The sequence below is a fragment of the Vulpes lagopus genome, chromosome 10, assembly GCF_018345385.1.
Source record: "Vulpes lagopus strain Blue_001 chromosome 10, ASM1834538v1, whole genome shotgun sequence".
NCBI classification, from domain to species: domain Eukaryota; kingdom Metazoa; phylum Chordata; class Mammalia; order Carnivora; family Canidae; genus Vulpes; species Vulpes lagopus.
The window spans coordinates 84,172,456-84,191,420 of record NC_054833.1 but is presented as its reverse complement, the minus strand read 5'-3'; the positions used below and the strand labels follow the sequence as shown (position 1 = coordinate 84,191,420).

At 59.8% G+C, this 18,965-nt stretch overlaps 2 protein-coding genes across 13 annotated transcripts in view; one reads left to right on the top strand and one right to left on the bottom strand.

Moving 5' to 3' along the window:
• PRDM16 (PR/SET domain 16) overlaps positions 1 to 3,413 on the bottom strand; it is a 313,101-nt gene extending 309,688 nt beyond the window's left edge. For all 5 annotated transcript variants that reach the window (XM_041770218.1, XM_041770222.1, XM_041770220.1 and 2 more), the window contains exon 1: positions 3,296 to 3,413. In XM_041770218.1, the coding sequence (XP_041626152.1) occupies positions 3,296 to 3,332 (37 nt within the window). In that variant the 5' untranslated portion in view covers positions 3,333 to 3,413. The remainder of the gene's footprint in view (positions 1 to 3,295) is intronic.
• On the top strand, positions 1,428 to 16,892 carry LOC121499520 (uncharacterized PE-PGRS family protein PE_PGRS54-like). 8 transcript variants are annotated; one of them, XR_005990162.1, is made up of 3 exons: positions 4,173 to 4,303; positions 5,029 to 5,105; positions 12,373 to 16,892. XR_005990162.1 is itself a non-coding variant. In XM_041770223.1 (2 exons), exons 1-2 carry the CDS (start codon positions 1,781 to 1,783, stop codon positions 12,472 to 12,474), a joined length of 705 nt encoding a protein of 234 aa, XP_041626157.1. In that variant the 5' UTR covers positions 1,428 to 1,780; the 3' UTR covers positions 12,475 to 16,892. The 8 variants fall into 8 exon arrangements, 1 of the variants encoding a protein (XP_041626157.1); XR_005990159.1 differs by having other exon boundaries at positions 8,137 to 16,892; XR_005990158.1 differs by having other exon boundaries at positions 7,654 to 16,892.
• Positions 16,893 to 18,965: the final 2,073 nt, after the last annotated feature.

Below are 18,965 nucleotides of genomic sequence, written 5' to 3'. Positions count from 1 at the left end.
CCCGAGCCCCGCTGCTTTCTGCTTCGGAGAAGGAACCGGCTAGGAGCTCAGCCTCCAGCCAGGCTCCCCACACCCCTGTCACACACACGTCACCCTGAGGATGCACACACAGGACACACCATGTCCAGCATCAAGCAGAGGTAGCACTCCCACCTCCACCCCAGGGGGCCAGGCGGCAGTTGTCCCCAGGACACTATCCCCAGGCCTGGACTATGTCATGTCTAGTTGTCTTTGCACGTCCATGGTGATCAGGTCTCGGGGCGGCTCTGATGGGGGCTCTCTGAGAGCACATCGTCTCTCGCACAGGGCCCCCCAGCTGTGCTACAAGGCCAGGACGGCACCTGGGCTGTGTAGACCCCCATACCTGCCCATCTGGCTCACAACAGTGGCAGAAACACAAAGCTTTTGTTAGGCGTTTTGTGTTTAAATGTAGGGCAGGGACAGCCCCGATTCCCCACGGGCCAGCAAGCGCCCTGGCCTGTGTGAGGGGACCTGGACCTACCTGCCTTCACTCTGTCCCCAGCTGCCTAGGCTCACTCTGAGAGGTGGTGAGCACCTCAGGGGCCTCTGTCCTTGGAAAGCTCAACTCACAGCCCCCAGGGTGGGCCCCAGAAGTGCCACCAGCTCAGTCTGCATGCAAGCCCCGCAGGGAGACCCCTGGAGTGGGGTCCTAGTGAAACACAAACGAAATTACAGCCACAGATGCAGCCTCCGGGGCAGCCCTCAAGCTCTGACTCAGGGGGTGACACTCACTCTTTCACTGACCAGGTTGTCCTTCTGCTCCCCGCACATGGCTTCAGGCACAGCCCAGCCCTGCATCCAGGCCTATAACCGTGACCTCTCTTTCTTCCCCCAGCCCCCTGCCCCTGGCCGCGATGTGGCTTGCAGGAGGAGGTTCTCCTGGCTGCACTGGGGCTGCCCTGCTGCCTCAGATTCAGGTAATGGAGGCAGGTCCCCAGGGACCTCCACATCTGCTTAAAATATTGTCCTATGAAATGAAATTCCTCAGCGGATCCTGTGCTCCGTATCGGGCAGGCAGCTGTGGCCCTGTGCCGGCCTCGGCCACCTCTTCGGGCCGGGCTGGGGACAGCTGTCCCGGCTGTGAGGGGTTTCCAGCGCTTGCTCCTGACGGCTCCAGTGGGGTCTGGGCTGGACACACTTGTCCCGCTTTGGCTCCTTCTCACCAAGGACTCCCAGGACAGGGAGACCTGTGCTCTGCCCTATCTTCGATTCTGGTCCCCTGGCCTCCGGGCCAGGCACCCATTCCAAGTGGTGAGAAGAGCCAGCAGGGCCCCCTTCCCCACCTGTTGGGGTGGAGCAGGCAGGGAGCTGAGTGCAGGATGCTTGGCTGTTTCCAGGGCTGCGCTGGGGGCTCTGAGCCGCCTCTCGCTTACAGCGAAGGCCCAGCCAGAGCGCGGCTGCACGTCCCACCGTAGGGCTCCAGCCGCAGGTCCTTCCTCGGCCAGAGCCTGACCCCGGCAGCCTGCAGCCCAGGAATGAGACTCAGGAAGCCGCCGTGCTCACACACCAACACCCACACCCCCAGGCCTGCGGGCCCACAGGTAGCGGGCACCCAGCCCTGGCGCACCAGCCACAAAACACTGGGGCCTTGTTCGCACCAAGAGGGGCCAGAGGTCAGGGGAGACGGAGGAGGCCGAGGCCCCGAGCCCGGGGCAAGGGAGACGGGCCGGAAAGGTGCGCCTCCAGGAGGAGCCCCACACAACTCGGGGGCTCCGGGGCCGTCCTGCCTGCGCGGGGAGCTGCTTTTCCCCCGTGCTCCATGGCGCACGCCGGGCCTAGCCCCGCGGGGCCGCTGTCCCGGGAGCCAGGCCGACCCAACCACGACAGCACAACTTCTTCGGAAAGTGTCGGAGTTCCCAGCCCACCAGGCTCGTGCTCGGGGGCTCAGCCCCGGTGCGGGGAGGCTCGGCCGGCCAGGGTCAGGCGGGAGAGGGGCGGGCGGAGCGGCCTGGTGGTCGCGCGGGGATCCCAGGGGAGCTGGCCTGGCGCCCCCGGCGTGGGTGGGCGGGCGGCCGGCGGAGGAGCGGGCGGCTGGCACCGCGGCGCCGGTTCGTCCCCGCGCGGCGCTCCCGCTTCGCTGCAGCCGGGCCTCGGCCGGGGCTCCGGGAGCCGCGCTCTCCCCGCCGCGGCTCCGCCGCTCCCACCTGCCCTCCGCCGGGGCCGCGGTCCCGGGCCCGCGGGCCTCCCCGCCGATGGCGCCAGCGGTCGGGGAGTGGAGGGAGCGCGGGGGGCCCGGGCGCGGCGGCAGGCGGCGGGGCGGGCGGCGGGCGGCGGGCGCACCGGGCCGGCGGCGAGGACCCGGCGGGCGGCGGGCCGGGCGCGCGGAGCTCGGGGCTCGGCCCGAGACGGAGCGAAAGAGAAAGTAAGAGCGGGGACCGGGCAGCGTCGCCGCGGGCAGCTCCGTCCCCTCCGGGCCTCGGGCTGCGCGTGCGGCCGGGGCGAGGGGGGCGGCGGCGGCGGGAGGCGGGAGGCGGCCGGGCGGGGACCCTCCCGCCGGAGGCACGGGCTCCCTCCCGGGCCGGCCGCGCGGAGCCGGAGCCCCGGAGTCCCGGAGTCCCGGAGGAGCGCCCGCCGCCGCGCGGGGCACCGGGCGGGAATACACTTGGCGGCCGCGGGGCCGGCCCCGGAGGACGTGTCCGTGTTGCCGCCCAGGCGGCCGGGCTGTCGCGCCGCCGCCCCTGCCCTGCGCCCGCGAGGCGCGGTGGACGCCGGCCCGCGCCCCCTCCTCCGCCCCCTCCCCGGCTCGGGGTCTCCCTCCTCTGCGCCCAGCTGGCGGACGCCAAAGGCGGTGCTCTAGCGCCCACTATTTCAAAAGCCCGGAATATGATTTGACCAGGACTGAGAGCCACTCCGAGAGAGAGAGGGAGAGAGCGAGCGAGGAGGAAAAAGTTGCTCTCCCCTTTCGTCAACTTTTCGCTAACTTTCGCTTTTCGCTCCCCTCCACCCCCAGCCCTCCCCCTCCGCCCCCCTCCCCGGCCCCCACCGCGCGCCTCGGGTTCCCGGGCCCGAGCGCCTGACACTGGGGGGGGGAGGGGGTTCGCGAGGAGGGGGCCGGCGCCTTCGGGGAGCGCGCGGCCCGGGCGCCCCGAGCCTCTGCGCCGAGCCGGCCGCCCCGGAGCGCGGGAGGCGGAGCAGCCCCCGGGCCGCGCGGCCGACCGGAGGGCCGGGAGCCCAGGGCGCGCCGGCCGCGCCCCGACGCGCACCCCTGGCCCGGGCGCCCCGGCCCCGCGGCCCGGACCCGGCGGCGCGGCGCGGCCGAGCGCGGGAGACTTACTTTTGGCTAGCTTCCTCGCCCTCGCCTTGGATCGCATGGTGTCGGCTCGCGGAATCTCTCTCCTCCTCCTTGAGTCCAGAAGCAGCTACACACTATCTTCATCTCCCCAGCATTGTCAGTTTGGACACCTTCGCACATGCGCACACAGCACTCAATCTGACACCCCTCGCCGGGGCCAAAAAAACTTTGCAATGTATTCATCATCCTCATCGTCGCGCCGCCGTCGCCGCCGCCGCCTCGGCGCGGGATTGGGGGGCTCTCCTCGGCCTTCCCGGTCTTCCTCTCACTTATCTCTCCCCCCCCCGCCCCCTCTCCCCCCTCCCCTTTCCAGCGCAGCTCGGAACTGGCCCTTTAAGAACACATTCCGTGCTCGGCGCTCCCGCCCGGGGCCCGCACCCCGGACACTTTAAAAGGACCCAGGTGGCCCCAGAGGCGAGGTGACGATGCCCCCACCCTGCCCCTGCGCCGGCCGCGGGCGGAGTGGCGGCGGCGCGGGTCCGCGCCCCTTCCCAGGACGGGGGGGGGGGGACGCGCCCACAGTTCGGACGCGGGTCTGGCTGGGTTGGCTCCGTTTTATGGCATTTTATTCCTAATTAAAAAGCTTTGCGTCCCGCGTCGCCCCGGCCTGCTCTTCTCCCCGCGTCTCCCCGCGGCCCCCGCCCCGCCCCGCCCCCGCCCGAGGGGGTGTCCCAGCCGCGCGCGCCGATCCCGGCTCCGCCGAAGCCTCCTCCGGAGCCCCCTCCGGGCCCCGCCGCCCCCCTCGGCCTGCCCGGCTCCCGCCCCTCCCCTTCGCCCCCACCCCAGCGCTGCTGCTCCGGGCTCCGCGGCTCAAAAACAACAGCGGTGGCGCCGCCAGCTCCGCGCTCCGCCACAATCCCGGCGGCCGGGGACACTCGGACCCGCCGCGCTCCGTCCGCGCGGAACCGCGGAGAGCCGCGCGCGCGGGCACCGGGGAGGCTGCGCGGGGGGCCGGCGTCCGAACCCGGCCACCGCGGGGGCGGGCCCCAGGTGAGTACCCGCCGCGCGAGCCCCCGAGCTGGGCCACCCTCGGGGAAGGGGCCGCTCGCGGCCCAGGTGCGGAGCGGGCGGGAGGGCCGGCGGAGCAGGTGGCAGTGCGAGGGCGGGAGCTGACCGGGTGCTTCTACCTCGCAGCCCTCCGACGCGGAGGGGAACTCGAAACGTCCGGGCCAGGGGCCTGGGAACTCCTCCCGTGTGTCTGAGATTGGAGAGGGACATGGGGGCCGACGCAGGCGCTGACCCCGGCCCTGCCGGGGACGCGGGCTCTGCGGGCTCAGGGACCTAAAGCCGCCCCGGAGTCAGCCTGAGCGGGGCAGAGGTCGAGCCTTTGCTGGGGTCTCTGCAGCCGCGGGTGGGCTCCTGGCTGTGCGCCACTCCCCGTGTGCCCCATTTGTCGTGCCGTGAGACGAGTGGTGCCCGCGCGGAGACCTGCATGCGGCACCCGAGCCCTCGCCACGGGAGAGGTGAACGGGTAAGGGCGGAAGGACTAACACGGAGACCCTGGGGTCCTAGCGGAGGCGCCCAGGATGGCGAGGGGTGTGTGGCCGGTGCTACCCCCGAGGAAGAGCTCCACAGAACAGGGCTTGGCGGGAGCCAGAGGCGGCCGTGCGCCGGGCCTTCCCGCCTCCGCACTTCACAGCTGCCTTCCTGTCTGAATTCAACTGGCCGGAGCGTCCACGGTTTCAGGGGTGCCCAGCCTTGCACTCTGCTTGCAGCCCCAGACGGAGAAGGCACTCTCCGCCCTGCTGTTTCTCCCTGAACTGAATGCAGCCTCCACTGTTTCCGGCCCTAGGTGAGTGTTGACGACCGGCACCAACAGGGGCGCCAGGGGCAGCTCAGTCCCCTTGCCTGCCTCCTTCTGAGGGTCTGTCCCCCGCACCCCACACTCTGCCTGTCCCCGTGGGCTTCGTGGAGGACTGCGTGGTCAGAGGCTCCTTGGGCCTTGCTGCCAGGTTCTGGGGTTTGTGTGGGCCACCCCTAGCAGGCTCAGAACCCACTCAGTCTCAAGGTGAGGGGTCACTGGGAGAGGAAGGAAGGAACCTGGAGCTCAGAACTGGGAGTTGTTCTGCTTACCCCAGCCAGGGCAGGCTTCAGCCCATGGACCTCACCTGGCTGTCACCACTGGCCAGAAACAACACAAGGTCACCCTCCTATCTCAGCCTCCCTGGTCCCCCTTGCTGGGAGCCTCCTAGCAAGTTTGGGTAGGAGGCCTGGGGGGAATAGGGTGGTGCCTTCGAAGTACTCCCACCTGCACAGAAGGTCCTACCCTATCTTCCACCCCCCACCCAAGTTCAGGCTTCCCTTCCCTCTGGCCTGGAGGCAGCCCAGTAGACTCCAAGGTTTAGAAGACCCAATCTTCTTCTGGGTCCCCCCCAGCTCACTCTGGCCCTCTCTCTCAGCTCAGAAGGTGATTAAAATCTTCTGGATCCTGGCCAAGCTGGGCCAGGACACTCTCTAGACTCTGGGACTGCACCCCTTTCCAGGGCCTGGGGAATGAGGGCAGGTAGGAGGCTGCACTCTTGCCCCCTGCCAGGGCCCTGGGGCAGGGGTAGGGCCTGCAGCTCTGGGTCTGCCTGGGGAGAAAGAACTAGGGCTCAGAAATGACGGGAGATGGCCTAGCTGCTGACATCCCCAGGTGCCTGCCGAAGCAGCGGCAGCTCCGGCAGCGGCAGCACACTCACTCCCATCAGACCCAGGCTGTTGCAGGAGCCTGGGCAGACTGTCCCCAAGGCCACGGCCCTGGCCTGGCCGGGCCCTGCCCCCGCGTGGCCGGATTAAGAACCAAGAACAGGTCAGGCTTTGCAGAGTCCGCAGAGAGAAGGGTGAAGAAGAGGGAATCAGACGTAGGTCCAGACCGTTGCAGACATTTGGCGACTGGGACTTGGGGGAACAGGTATGGGCCCTGTGAGGGTGAAACAGGAAGAGGAGTGCTTTTCAGCTTGTTGATACTGAAAGGTTGGAGGGCACTTTTCAAACCTTGCCAAGCTTCAGGGAGTCTTGTGACTGGCTTAGGGGACCTGGCACTGGGGTGTGGGAGTGCTGCCACTAACCTTGGCTTCGTACTGTGGGCCGAGTGGACCACAGACCAGAGGCCCGTGAGGTGTGGGCTACAGGGACACATCCTTCAGGCTATTAGGTTTTGGAACCGACTTTGTTGCTGGGGTCCAGGGTACTGGACAGAGGACTTTCCCCTGCCTTTGCCACAGCCTGGAGTCCCACTTGAGACAGGAGCTCTGCCTACACAGCCTTTCCGGCCAGCAGGGAGGTGCTGCTGGAGACCCAGGGCCATTTAAACTCTTTTGGGAAGGGGCTGGGTTTGGGACCATGAGCAAGCTGGCCCTCAGTGCTGCAGTAAGCATTATAGCAGGCAGCCAGGAAGCAGGTCACCAACTCCAGGACGCCCCGGAAGCCTTGAGTAACGATACTGCCTGAACTCCCAACGATACTGTGGACTCCCAGAGCTTAGTGTCTTGGGTGAGAGGGTCCCTTTGCTTGGCTAGGACTCACACCCCCTGCCAGCTCGAAAGGCTTGAGGTCTGCACTGTGGCCTGTGTGTACCGGAAGGTGCAGGGTCCTAACCAGCCCAGTCACCTGTCCACACAGAGCCCAGCTTCAGCTTGTGCACTGGCAGGTGGGAATGGGAAGGCCCCGTAGGCCAGATGCACTGACCCAGACAGATTCTCACTGCCCCCTCTCCCTGGCCCCTAGCCCTATCTGTGCCCCTGAAATTTGGCCAAAGGCTTCCAGGCACTCAGTCTCTGGCCTCAATTGGATTCCAGGTCACCCTCCAGTTCCTGCTCAGAAAAAGTGAGTAGCTAAAAGAATAACAGCACACCACCCTTAGTTTACATATGGGCTCTCCCTGGAGATCTGCTGCCCTGAAAGGGTCCAGACTACCAGTCCTCAGCCCACCCCCATCACAGGCTGAGATGGGGGTCTCCCTCTCTAGGCACATTCTCCTGCCCTATGTTAGGTGGAAATGTCTCCCAGATTTGAGCAACAGAAGGCTTAGAGACCACCAGGGATGCTTGGGGACAATCTGGTTTGGTTCCCACTCCACGGAAAAGGAGGTGGTCCTGGCACCCAGCAGGGGGCTCAGTGCGGACTGGATGCTCTGCCTTCGCCTTCCAGCCCTGGGGCCAATAGCTAGCTTGAGTGTTTGGTCTAGAAAGGGGGAAGGGTTGGGGCATGGACTGCCTCTGGGAGAATTTGTCCCCCCCAGGGTGGCCTCCACACTGTTCCAGAGTGGGTGCCTCAGCTCCAGACCTGGGCCACCACAACCACCCCCAAGGCTCTGGGGTTAATATTCCAGGCCCCCTTTTGCCTTTCTTCCTACGCAGAGCCCAGGGAAGCTGGCTGTGACCCAGCTAACTTTGGAGGACAACGGGCCCACAGGCTCTGATTTCTGGCCCAGCGAGTTCACAGAGTGGTGTGGCAAGGCTGTTTGTTCCCTGTGCTGCTCACAGTCAAGGTCTCCGGGTGCCCACGACCACTCCCTGCTCTGCAGCGGGTCCTGAGAGCATCGGGGCACTCTCAACCAAGACGTCCCAGGAATGCGAACCATGTAGTCGATTTCGAACAAACCCCAGATGTTTGGAAACCTACTTCCTTCACAGGCAGGAGGACATGGTTCCTTGCAGATGGACAGCCTCTTGGGAGGGCCCCCAAAAGATTTTTCGTCCCTAATCTACATTCCCGAGTCCTGGGTGGGGCAACTATCTCTCCAGAGCGCACGGACGCGTGCGCGACGGCACCTGGGGCCTGCCACGTGCATTTGGGGGCGTAATCAGGAATATTTTTGTTTGTTTTGTTTTTAATTTAAGAGATCGAAGCTGTGGGCCTGAGCTCCCCATTTGAATTCCCGGGGAGGGCGTTGGCTCCAGCCAGGATCCCGGGCCCAAGCCGGCTGTCACGAAGTGCAGGAAGCCCCCGAATGTTGCTTCCCCCGCTGCGCGCACAGTGGCCGGGACTACGCGGCGGCTCCGCAGCGGGGCTCCTGCAGCTGCGCGCGGGCTCCGGCTTCTACTGCGGGAGCAGCGAACCGAATCGTTCCCACGCTTCCTCTCCATCCCCGACCTCTCAACACCCGCCAACGAATGCCGCGTCCGGTTTGCGCCGACGCCGACCCCTGCGCCGGTCCTGGCGCCGCCCGGAGCCGGGACTTCGCGCGGCGCTCACGCTCGGGCCGCCCGCCTGCGCGCCGGGAGCCACCGCGTTCCCCCGAGCGCCCGGCCCAGCAGCGCCGCGGAGCTTCGTGCCGCGGAGGTGGTGCCGTGGCTCCGAAGGACGCTACCCGCGTGGACGCGGCCGCCTCCTGCCCCGGTTCCCGCTGAGCTCCGGCAGGGCCGTGGCGGCCACGGAAAGGGCAAGCCGGGTCGCTATCCCGGCGCCCGAGTCCCGGGGCCGCTGCGTGGGAGTCCGCCCTCCGCCTCCCCAAACGCCCCAGACCCCGAGACACTGCCCAGCCTCCTGGTAACTTCGCAGACGCTCCGGGTCGGCCTGCGCCGCGATCCACAGGCCGGCTTGCAAAGCCCCTCCTCTCTGTCCTCTCTCGACTCTGGTCCCTGCTCCCACACCGGCCACCCTCTTAGTTTGGAAACCGAATTTCGCCTTCGGCCCTGCGGGCCGACAGGACGCAGACGTAACCCTGCAAATGCCCTGCAGGGATTGCTTCCCGCCTCGGCTGCAGCATCTGTGAAGTGGCGCCCCACTTTCCCGCGCCCCTCTCGCTGGCTTCTGCGGGTGGGTCGGAGAACCGACGGACTGTTGGGAACCCCGGCGGGGCTAGCGCAGCCCACCCCCTGGGGCCGTTTGCCGGCCGAGGCCCAGAGGCGGTGCCCAGACTGGAAGGGCCCCGGCCTGTCCCGCGGTGCATCCCGCATCCCCTCCAGGGCTCGGCGGAGGGGGTGAGGGTCCAGCCCCACCGGCTGGGCGGCTCCGCTCCACCCCTGCACGTTCCTCCGCGCCGCGATGCAGGGAGGCTGAACACCCCAGCCGCCCTACTGTCGGGCCGTACCACTGGGCTCCCCAGACCCCGTGGAGGGCGGACCCGGGGCTGCAGGGGCGAGGACGGGCGGCAGAGGCCTTAGTCCCAGGTGAGCTCCCAGGAGGGAGTACTCCCCCTCTCCCTCCTCCTCCCCACGCTGGGGCGGCGGGAGGTTCCGGGCGCCTGAGCAGGCTAGTCCCGGCCCGTCTGGGCGGGGCCAAGAAGGCGTGACCTTGGGCTTGCGGTTGCCGCACTCCACGCCGCCCAAGGGTGACTGCGGCGCTGGGGGTAGGGACGCAACAGGAGGGCCCGGCCGACTGCGCTCTACCCTGGGCAGGTCCGAGGGAGGGAGGCAGGGGAAAGGAAATGCGGTGGCCAAGGGGATGCCCGGAGGGACACCCTCTCCCCTGCCGCCATTCTAAACTAGTACTGAGGGGAGCGGAGATGATGAAGACCAGGATTGCCTCTGGGGGAGGGAAAACTTACCTCTCCTGCAGAATAACCGGAATCAGGGAGCCCCCTCTGTCTCCCAGGACCCCGCCTCCTGCCCCTGCCCCAGGCGCCTCTGCCCCTAGGGCTCTAGGAATGGAGCAGGGCCCAGCCTCTCTTGGCTCTGGTGCCTGATGCCTAAACTTTAACACCTGCAGGGCTTGCAGTGTCCAGCTCCCCAGCCCTCCTTCCCTCCTGCATCCTGGAGGAAGCTCCAGTGAAGAAACGCTGGAGGCCCAGATGGCAGGAACACACCTGCACCCAGCACAGACCCATGCACCCACTGCAGCCCAGGCCAGTGAAGAGACCTCACTGAGGACCCACTGTGTGCCAGGCCTGTGCTAGGGTGAAGAGGGCAGGGTCCTGGCTGTGAGCAGCTCTTCATTTATGGGACAGACCCTCTCACCCCCAGGAGAGCCACAGAATTAGGATGGGAGTTCAGGGTGGAGAGCTCCAAAGGGATTGGGCACATGGCCTTCCCTGTTCCCCTCCAGGCCTAGGTCGAGAAGACAGTCCAGGTGGAGGGTGAAGACAAAACTTTAGGGAGTCAGACCTAACTTCTTCCTGACTCCCTCCTTACGGTCCTTCCCTGCTCTCAGCCCCCAGCTTACTGGGCACCCTGAATTCATAATGTGTAGTATGGGGGAAAACAAGCAGGGTATTGTGGAGACAACTGCATGCAGATGAGGGCTGGCACTTCCTGGGGGATCTCGGTTGTTGGAGCTGTCATTGGTAGGGATCCCTGCGCCCTCTAACTCCTCCTCATCCAGAACCCAGGTCTGTCTAGGAGCTCTGAGTTGGGGTCACAGAAAGCAGCTGCTCACTCCCTGGCTAGACACAGAGGGCAAGTCAGACCAGGAAGAACAGGGCTCCTGGGGACTTCAGATCCCATCACCCATGCAGGTCTTATTGGGCTCCCGGAGCCAGGCCCCACCCTCTCAATCTTGGCCTGCCCTAGTCTCACCTGGTCTCCTGGCACTGGCGATCAGTGCTTCCCCCCTCCCTCCAGGTCTACTCCTCCTCTCCAGGAGGCCGAGGCTCTGGGATCACACTGCAGCAATCTTGCATGCACTGACATATGGCCAGAGGCCCCTCTATAAGGTGGAGTGCTCCTGGAACTGGCTGTCCTGTAGTACTGGTAAATACAGGGCCTATTCCCCCTCAGCAGACCTGCAGTTCCAGGGCATCTTGTGCCTCTACAAAGCCACAGGGCTGGCCCAAGTTTGGGAGCCTTCGTGAATAAAAGAATGAGTCAGTAATGAATGAAGAGCACTGAGTGAGAAGGAAGTGATCTTTAGATCTGATTTCAGCCCCGAAGACCAGAGGCAATTGGGGGGAGCGGTGATCTTACTGGACATCACAGTGGAGGCAGCAGCCCTGCACTGAGCACCTGAGTCTTAGTGACCTGTCCTTCGCCTATCCCGACTTGCAAAGGGCTGCCCTGCTTCAGCAGCCTGATCCAGTCCCACGTGATGGGGACACAGCAGTGAGCAAGCCACCCAGGTCCCTAGCTGCATGCTGGAAAAGGCAGCTAGCTTGCTCAAGGGGGCCTCTGCGGCATGATGGGGGCAGAGGGTGATGGCAGAAAGAGAAACTTGGTCTATCTGTGGGGCTCCCTGGCTTGCAGTGGTGGAACACAGGTGGCCTGGGCTCCCGTGCCAGGCAGGATGCTGACCTCTGCCCCACAGCTGGCCTCTGCTGTGTCACGGCACTGTGTGGCCCTCACAATGATCCCGTGTGGTAGGAACTATAATGGTTTGCACCTTACAAATGGAAAACTGATGCTTAGAGGTACAGGGACATGTCATCAAGGCAGGAGAGTGAGATCCATCTGTCTGACCACAAAGCCCTCCTCCAGTGACATGCACAGCCAAGTGATGGGCTCCAGGGTGTGTGCACAACAGAGGCACTGCTGCAGAGGGATCTGTGTTTGGAATGCCTTCTTGAGTTTCTTGGCGATGCCAGGAGTGTGAGCCCCAGAGGGTGTGCTGGCATCGCGGTCACCCACTTGCTCCCGACAACCACCAGGGTATTTGTTTGTGGGTGTCCAGAAAGACTGAGCCACTTGCGATACGTATTTCCTCTGAGTCCAGCCCTTGCTGGGAAGTCCAGGTCCCCTTCTCCTTCCCAACACATACCTTCAAGGGCAGACACCCCAGAACTGTTCTTTGGCCCTCACTGGGACAGGCTCCACCATCCCCCCACCTCAGCCGGTGGCTTCACAGGCTCAGTTCAGGGCTAACATGCCAAGCAAGTGATGCTCAGTGTCGAGGCTTCTACCAAGGCATTTCCAATCATAAAAAAATATGTGTCAGTTAAGTGTGTGTTGAGCCTGGACCACATGGGACATAGTTGTTCTAATAAACACGAGTAAGCCAGTTTTCACATTAGAGAAATAACAGTTTCTAGCAGAAATGTGGTGCTGTTAAAAGGGGTTAATTAATAAACAGCAGGTAATTGTTCGTGGCACATTGTGGCAGAGAGTAATTTCCATTTTAGAGGATGGAAGGGCCAAATACCCTCCCCACTCAGCATTTTTGTGTAATAATCACCTTGGCTTCACCTCCGCCTTTAATTTTTACAGCTGGAGCTGTTTACCATCTTCCAACTTTCACTAAAAAGGAAAAACCATCGCTTAAACAAAGCCATTGAGAACTCAGCATCGTATGTGGATTTCTTAACATAAATAAATCATACAAACCAAGATTTATGTTCTCCGAATGATGTCATTCATTGAAGGCTGCCTTCCCGATCAGATCAGCCTCTGCCGATTTCCTTGTGTGTGCGCGTGCTTTCTGCAAAACAAGGGAGGCAGTGCTGGCCTCGGCCTCACCACTCCTGTCTCTCTGCTCAGCCCAGGACTCCAGCAAGGCCTGCCTACATTCGCCCAGGTTCTTACCATTTCAACCCCATGAATCGCTGTAAAGCTTTGCTTCTGAACAGTAAGTTCGGAGGCTGGAAGACTGTTCAAGCTTCCTGGAGAATTTCTGCAGACCCCAGCGGGAGCTGAAGGTCCTTTGGCTTCTCCAGAGTCTCCAGTGATGCTGGCTACAGAGGAATCACTTTGAAATGAATGAGGAACAGAAAAAAATCACCATTAATGGGGGAATGAGATATGGTTTACCCTTACCATGGAGGAATCTATGGTCATAAAAAGGAACAAAGTCCTGCCACACACTGCAACTTGAATGAACTCAACATCATTCTCAGTGACAGGAGCTGGTCATGAAAGGCCATGTGATATATGAGTCCATTTATATGAAATATCCAGGATGGGCAAATCCATAGGGAGAGAAGTTGGATGAGTGGTTGCCAGACGCTGGGGCAGGAGTAAGTGTGTGTTGGGGGCTGACTGCTCATAATAGATATGGGGCTCCTTCTACATGTGATGAAGATGCTCTGGAACCAGCTGGTTGAGATGGTTGTACAACACTGTGGATGTATAAATACTACTGAGACGTTCACTTTAAAATGGTCAATATTGTGATATATGAATTGTATCTCAATACACCTGGCATTAAAAGATCACCCCTGAGCATATTTGTTTAAAAGCTTCGTGCTCAACTTTAAATCGTTATTGGATTTGGAACTGAGCATATAGGGAGAGGAGTGTACAAGATGTCTGTGTGCAGCGTGAAAGGGATCATGTGAGCGCTGGCCCAGCACCTTGGGGAAGTCCAAATACATGACCATATTCCTGTCTGTGCATCACCCCCACCCCACAATTGCATCCCCTTCCCACCAGCCCAGGGGTAAGTGATACCGGGCTTTTTGTGTTAACCATCTCCTTGACTCGGTTTAAGCTTCACCACCTAATACAGATCCCTGGAAACATGAGTCTGGCTGCAGAGTTTAATCAGGTTGAAATGAGTGAGGAGCATTAAAATCATCGCAAAGGGTAGGTGAGATGTGGTCCATTCACACCTGTGGATTGTCATTTGACCACTGGAAAGAATGGGACACTGACACATCTGCAAACGTGGTGCTTAGTGAGAGAAGCCAGTCACAAAAGGCCACGTGTCGTCCGACTCTATTTATATGAAGTGTCCAGATCTGAGAAAGAGCAAGCAGGTTGCTGGTTGTCTGCCTAGCTGTGGAAGGAAAGGTGGTGGTGACTTGGGCAGGTGAAGGTTTCAAGGGATGAGCCAGATCAAAGTCTAGCGCTCCAGCCCCTGGATTTTAACAGAAGATCCTCAGTTGGAAGCCAGGGGGAATTTGGGCTGACCAGTTACAGCCTGGACCTTTTATTAGTTCAAGCAGCATACATTCCCTGCACACCTAGCATGTGCCAGCATGGCCAGAGCCCCAGGGAAGAAGCCGTGGCCAAAACAGACACAGGCATCCTCCCCACGGACCTCATGTTCTCACAGGGGAGGCAGCAGGGAGCAGGGTACTTGAGGACTCTGCAGGGCAGGTGCAAAGTCTCTGCATGCTGCTGGGGATAATTTAGGAGGGAGACAAGGTGAGGAGCATGGCCAAGAAAGACGTCTCTGGGGTGGTGGTGACATTGGAGCAGAGACGTGGCAAACTGAGACAAGAACACTGGGTGTGTCTAGGGAACAGCATTTGGGCATAGGGAACATCCAGTGCTGAGGCCCTGAGGAACAAGTGGCCAGGTGGCTGGAGCAGAAGGAGGGAGGGAAGGGGGGCAGGAAATCAGTGCAGGGGTATGGAGGTGAGGTGGTGCAGATGAAGCCTGAAGATGGGATTAAGACAGTTAATGAGCCAACCTTGAGCTAGGGAGTTCATCCGGTATGATCCTGGTGGGCTCGATAGAGTCACAAGGGACATGACATGTGGTAGAGGGAGGCAAAAAGAGTCAACTGGCTTTGAATTGGATGAGAGTCCCAAGCCAAGGAATGCAGGTGGCTTTCTGAAGCCAGAAAAGACAACAACTGTGTGCTAGACCCTCCACACAGGAAGCCAGCCCTGCAAATCTTTTGATTTTTGCCCAGATTTTCCATCTGCAGAACTACAAAATGGTAAAGTGTGCTGAGTTCGGCCACTGAATTTGTGGCAATGTGTCACAGCAGCCATGAGAAAATTCACACAGGCAGCAGGGGAGACAGGGACTTCATCCACAGGTGGTCAGGACAAGCTAGGGTCAGTCACTGCAGGGACATTGGCAGTGGCTGTCCTCACATCTGACGCTGCTCCGATGGGGACTGGCTGTCCTCCGCATCCCTCCTGTCCTCCTCATCCCAGCCATGGTCATCACTCCAGGAGCCGAAGCTGCCACCCCATGTGGGCTTCCCCTGGCTCATTCACTCCCCCGTGCCCACGTTATCCTGGCTTACTCTCCTGTCTGTGGAGCACATCCTCTAAGAACTTCTCATAAACCAGGAGATACATTTTTTAGGAGCATGCATGTCTGAAAGTGCACTTATTCCTCCACCCTCCCCCCGGAGTGATAGTTTGGCTGGGTGTGGAATTCTAGACTATAGATGCTTTTCATCCAGAACCATGAGAACATCGCCCCTTGTCTTCTTGCTTCCAGAGTAGCCAATGAAAAGTGAGGAGAACCCATTCCCTTGTGGCTTGTGTGCTACCTGCGTTTTCGTCTTGGGAATCCTACAGAATTCTCTGTGTCCCAAGCATTCTGCTGTGTCCAGTGCTGCACTCTGGTGTGTGTCTGGTTTCCTCCACTGTGGGTTCTTTCAATCTGGGAGCTTATGTCTTTCGGTTCTGGGAAGTTTTCTGGAAATATTTTGTTACAGATTTCCTGCCCCCTATTTGCTCTGCTCTTTGTTTTTCGAAGCTGATGGTTATATGATGTTTCCTTCTGTTCACATGCTCTGTGTATGCTCTGTGTATCCTCCAGATGGCTTCGCTCTATTCCTTTCAGTCTCCTGTGGATCCTTGGTCACCTGTTCGTGATCTGAAGCAGGGAGGATAGAGTTGGTTGGAAGATCTGAGGTAAGGGAGAGCTTGCTGCCTTTGACACCCACAGGAGGGTGATCCTGGAAGCGCTGGGTGTCGGCATCCTTAGGGACCACTCTGAGGCCCAGGCAGGTTCCTCCGGGGAGTGAGGTGGGTCCAATTGCTGGCACTCTGGGGGCCAAGTTGAGATCCTTGCAGTCAGTATCAGGTCATGGCTGCCTGCACTCTGGGGAATAGGCCTTTGGGCTTTTGCTGACCTGAGAAGGGGGCAGGGAGCATCTAGGCATCTGTCCCCCTCATGACCTCGTTTCATGCTGTCTTCCTGATGGCAGCCATTCCTGCATCCCTCATCTCAGGCTTGCTTTCATGGCCAGTCCTGAGTTTGGGATGCTCTTGTATTAAATACAGTAAAATCCTACCTTCCACACTCTCTGTTCAGAGCTGTCACTCTGGTCTGTGAGCCAGTCACCATGGGTCCATCTGCGAGTGGGCTTTCAGAAATCTGTGGCTGATCTGCCCTTGCCTGTCCTCTCCACCCTCATGGGTAGATGTCTCTTAAAATCTCTTTTCTGTGGTTGGAGTAGGCTTTGCAGAAGGAGCATATGTGTTGTGTTTAATCCACCATCTGCACCCAGCACCTTTCAGGGCCTCTGTGTCATTTCCACTCCCTCTCTTAGTTTCTGTGTGGCTATTTTAGAAAGGCTGTGTCCGTTTGCTGTGCGGGGTCCAGAGGCTCAGAGTGAGGTTTTCTGGGTCCTGACCAGCAAATTCCCTGGAGATCCCATCACTATGGAACATTCCAGCCACAAAGAGCTGAGCCACATCTGTTGGTCCAGATGTGACGTGGACTGCCATGTAGACAATGACATGATGTAGACGTGTGCGTGTTGCCCATACTGATGTGTCCCTGAAACATGGGATAGGGAGGTACCTTTAGGAATATGAATTTAAATATTAACAGTGATCTATACTGAGCAATGAGATTTCAGGGTACTATAACTTTTTTCTTTATTATACTTAGGTAAATTTCAGTTTTTCTCCAGTGACTATATGTTAATTGTGTAATTGTTACAATGTTTAAAATTAAGAACAAAATGTTTCCTGTCCTTCAAGAGCTGGCTTAGATGTCATTACCTCCCAGAAACTTCTCTTGATCTCACTGTTGGTAATGCTCCCCTCACCCCACATGTGAGACGGGCATTAAATAAAACCTTGTTTTCCAAATATCAATTTAATTTCTGAATTTAAGCCTCTTTTCTCTCAGGATGACTCTTTTCTCTATGGATGACTGGGGACATGCTATGAGCTTAGGACTCAGTTTCCCAAGTTGTTCTGATAGGGGTGGGGTATCTGGCCCCAGGCTTCAAGCCTGAGGTGGCAGGGTATGTAGGAATGCCAGCTCTGGAGTGAGCATCACTATGGCCTGGGTGCATCACAGCCTCCCTGTGCACGGGGGCTAGTCACACCTGCTTGGGCCCTAGTCTCCCCACTGCAGATGTGAGAAACTTGCCTGCCTCTGGGCTGCTGTGCCCAAAGGTCCTGATGCCTGAGGAGGACTGGAGTGGGGTGCAGAGCACGGAGCCCAACCCCTGCCAGGCTAGGCTTTTTGTCAGTTTCATTCATAATTGTGGTACAATACATGTAGAATTGACCATCTTAACCATTTTCAGGTGTCCAGTTTGGGACATTAAGCACATTCACACTGCTGTGCAGCCACCATCACCCATCCACAAACCCTTTTTGTCTCTCTAAACCTTAACTCTGTCCCCATGAAACCTTGAATTCCCAGCTGCCTCCCAAGCCCCTGGTGCCCACCTTCCCACCTTCCTTCTCTGGGGATCTCCAAGGAGCGTGAGGACATGGAACTTGTCCTGTGTGTGGCTGATTTCTCTCAGCACAATGTCCTTGGGAGGGTCCATCCCCAGGGTAGCATGTGCCCAGATTCATTCCTTCCTAAAGCTGACTACTATCCCACATCATTCATCCATCCAATCACACTGGATGCCTGATTGCCTCCACCTCGCCAGGTTGTTCTCAATGGTGTTTTCTCGTGCCTTGTTGGCATGGGATTGCTTTTGCTCCTCTGCCCCAGGCTTCCCTGCATAAAAAGCTGTGGACCTCTTCAGCAGGGGGCCTCCTTGGAGGACCTCTCTGGGGGGACAGGTTCTCCCTCTCATATTTCTGCCCTCTCCCTCCTAAAACTGACCTCCCCGAGGCCACATGAATCTGATCTAATTCCCCCCACCCCCATGGGTGTGGCATGGGTGCCTCCTCAGAAGACCCCACTCATCACAATGCAGACAATTTGCTTTTTATTTGAGATCTTACTCACTTTTTACCTGAGGCTGAACCCTGAGGGTTGCTGGGGCCCCAGTTGTTCCCAGGTCCTTGACTTTCCCTAGTCCTGGACCCTAGGAGGACACAGGGGCTGGAGCAGAATGCCATCCAAGTGCTTGAAGGCAAAGACTAGCCTCCACCCACACCCTTAGAACAGGTGTGGTTCCTCAAAGATGGCCAGGCTAGCCAGAGCCAGGGTTCCAGGGTTCCTGACATTTCCTCCCAGGGAGACCCCCAGGCAGCAGGAACCCAGCACCTGCCCCCACTCTTAACCTCAGGCCAGCTCCTCAGACTCAGGTAGGCTCTGGGGAGTGAGCCCAGCCTTCCCTGGAAAGAATACCTCCTTGAACAATGCTCCCTCCTGGCATAAGAATCGTACTGTTTAGAAGTGATAAGATGAGCTCCAGGAGTTTCTGCTCTGCAACTCAGGGAGACATAACTGCCTGAGATTGGTGGTGCAGGCATTACAGACACAAACCCACAGGACCGCATGCTCTCTGGGATAAAGAGGGGTTTGTAAACTCAGGCAGGAGAGCACCAACAGGGGGGCCCTGGCTGTAGAAGCAGCCCAGGCTTCAAAGGCATCACTTAGCCACCATTGGGGGCCTCTGCACAAACCCAACCAGTGGTTCAGCTTTTCCATTCCACCAGTAGAACCCACCCTGCACACAGACATGGAGGATGCAGCCCTTCAAGCACTGCAGAAAGGGAGTTTACCAGAGTTGCAAGGCCACCTCCTCCAGGAAGCCCTCCAACCCTATGAGATTGCCTCTCATTCCATGTCCCCCAGGACCCATGTGGACTTCTGTTACATGCCAAGGCACAGCTGGGTTCCCACAGGAGGAGATCACAGGCTGACAGCCATCCTCTACTGACACAGAGCAGGAGTATAAGGCTCTGTGGTTAGGATGGCTCTGTATAGAGAAGTACCTAGAAGAAGTACCTGGAACCCTGCCTCAC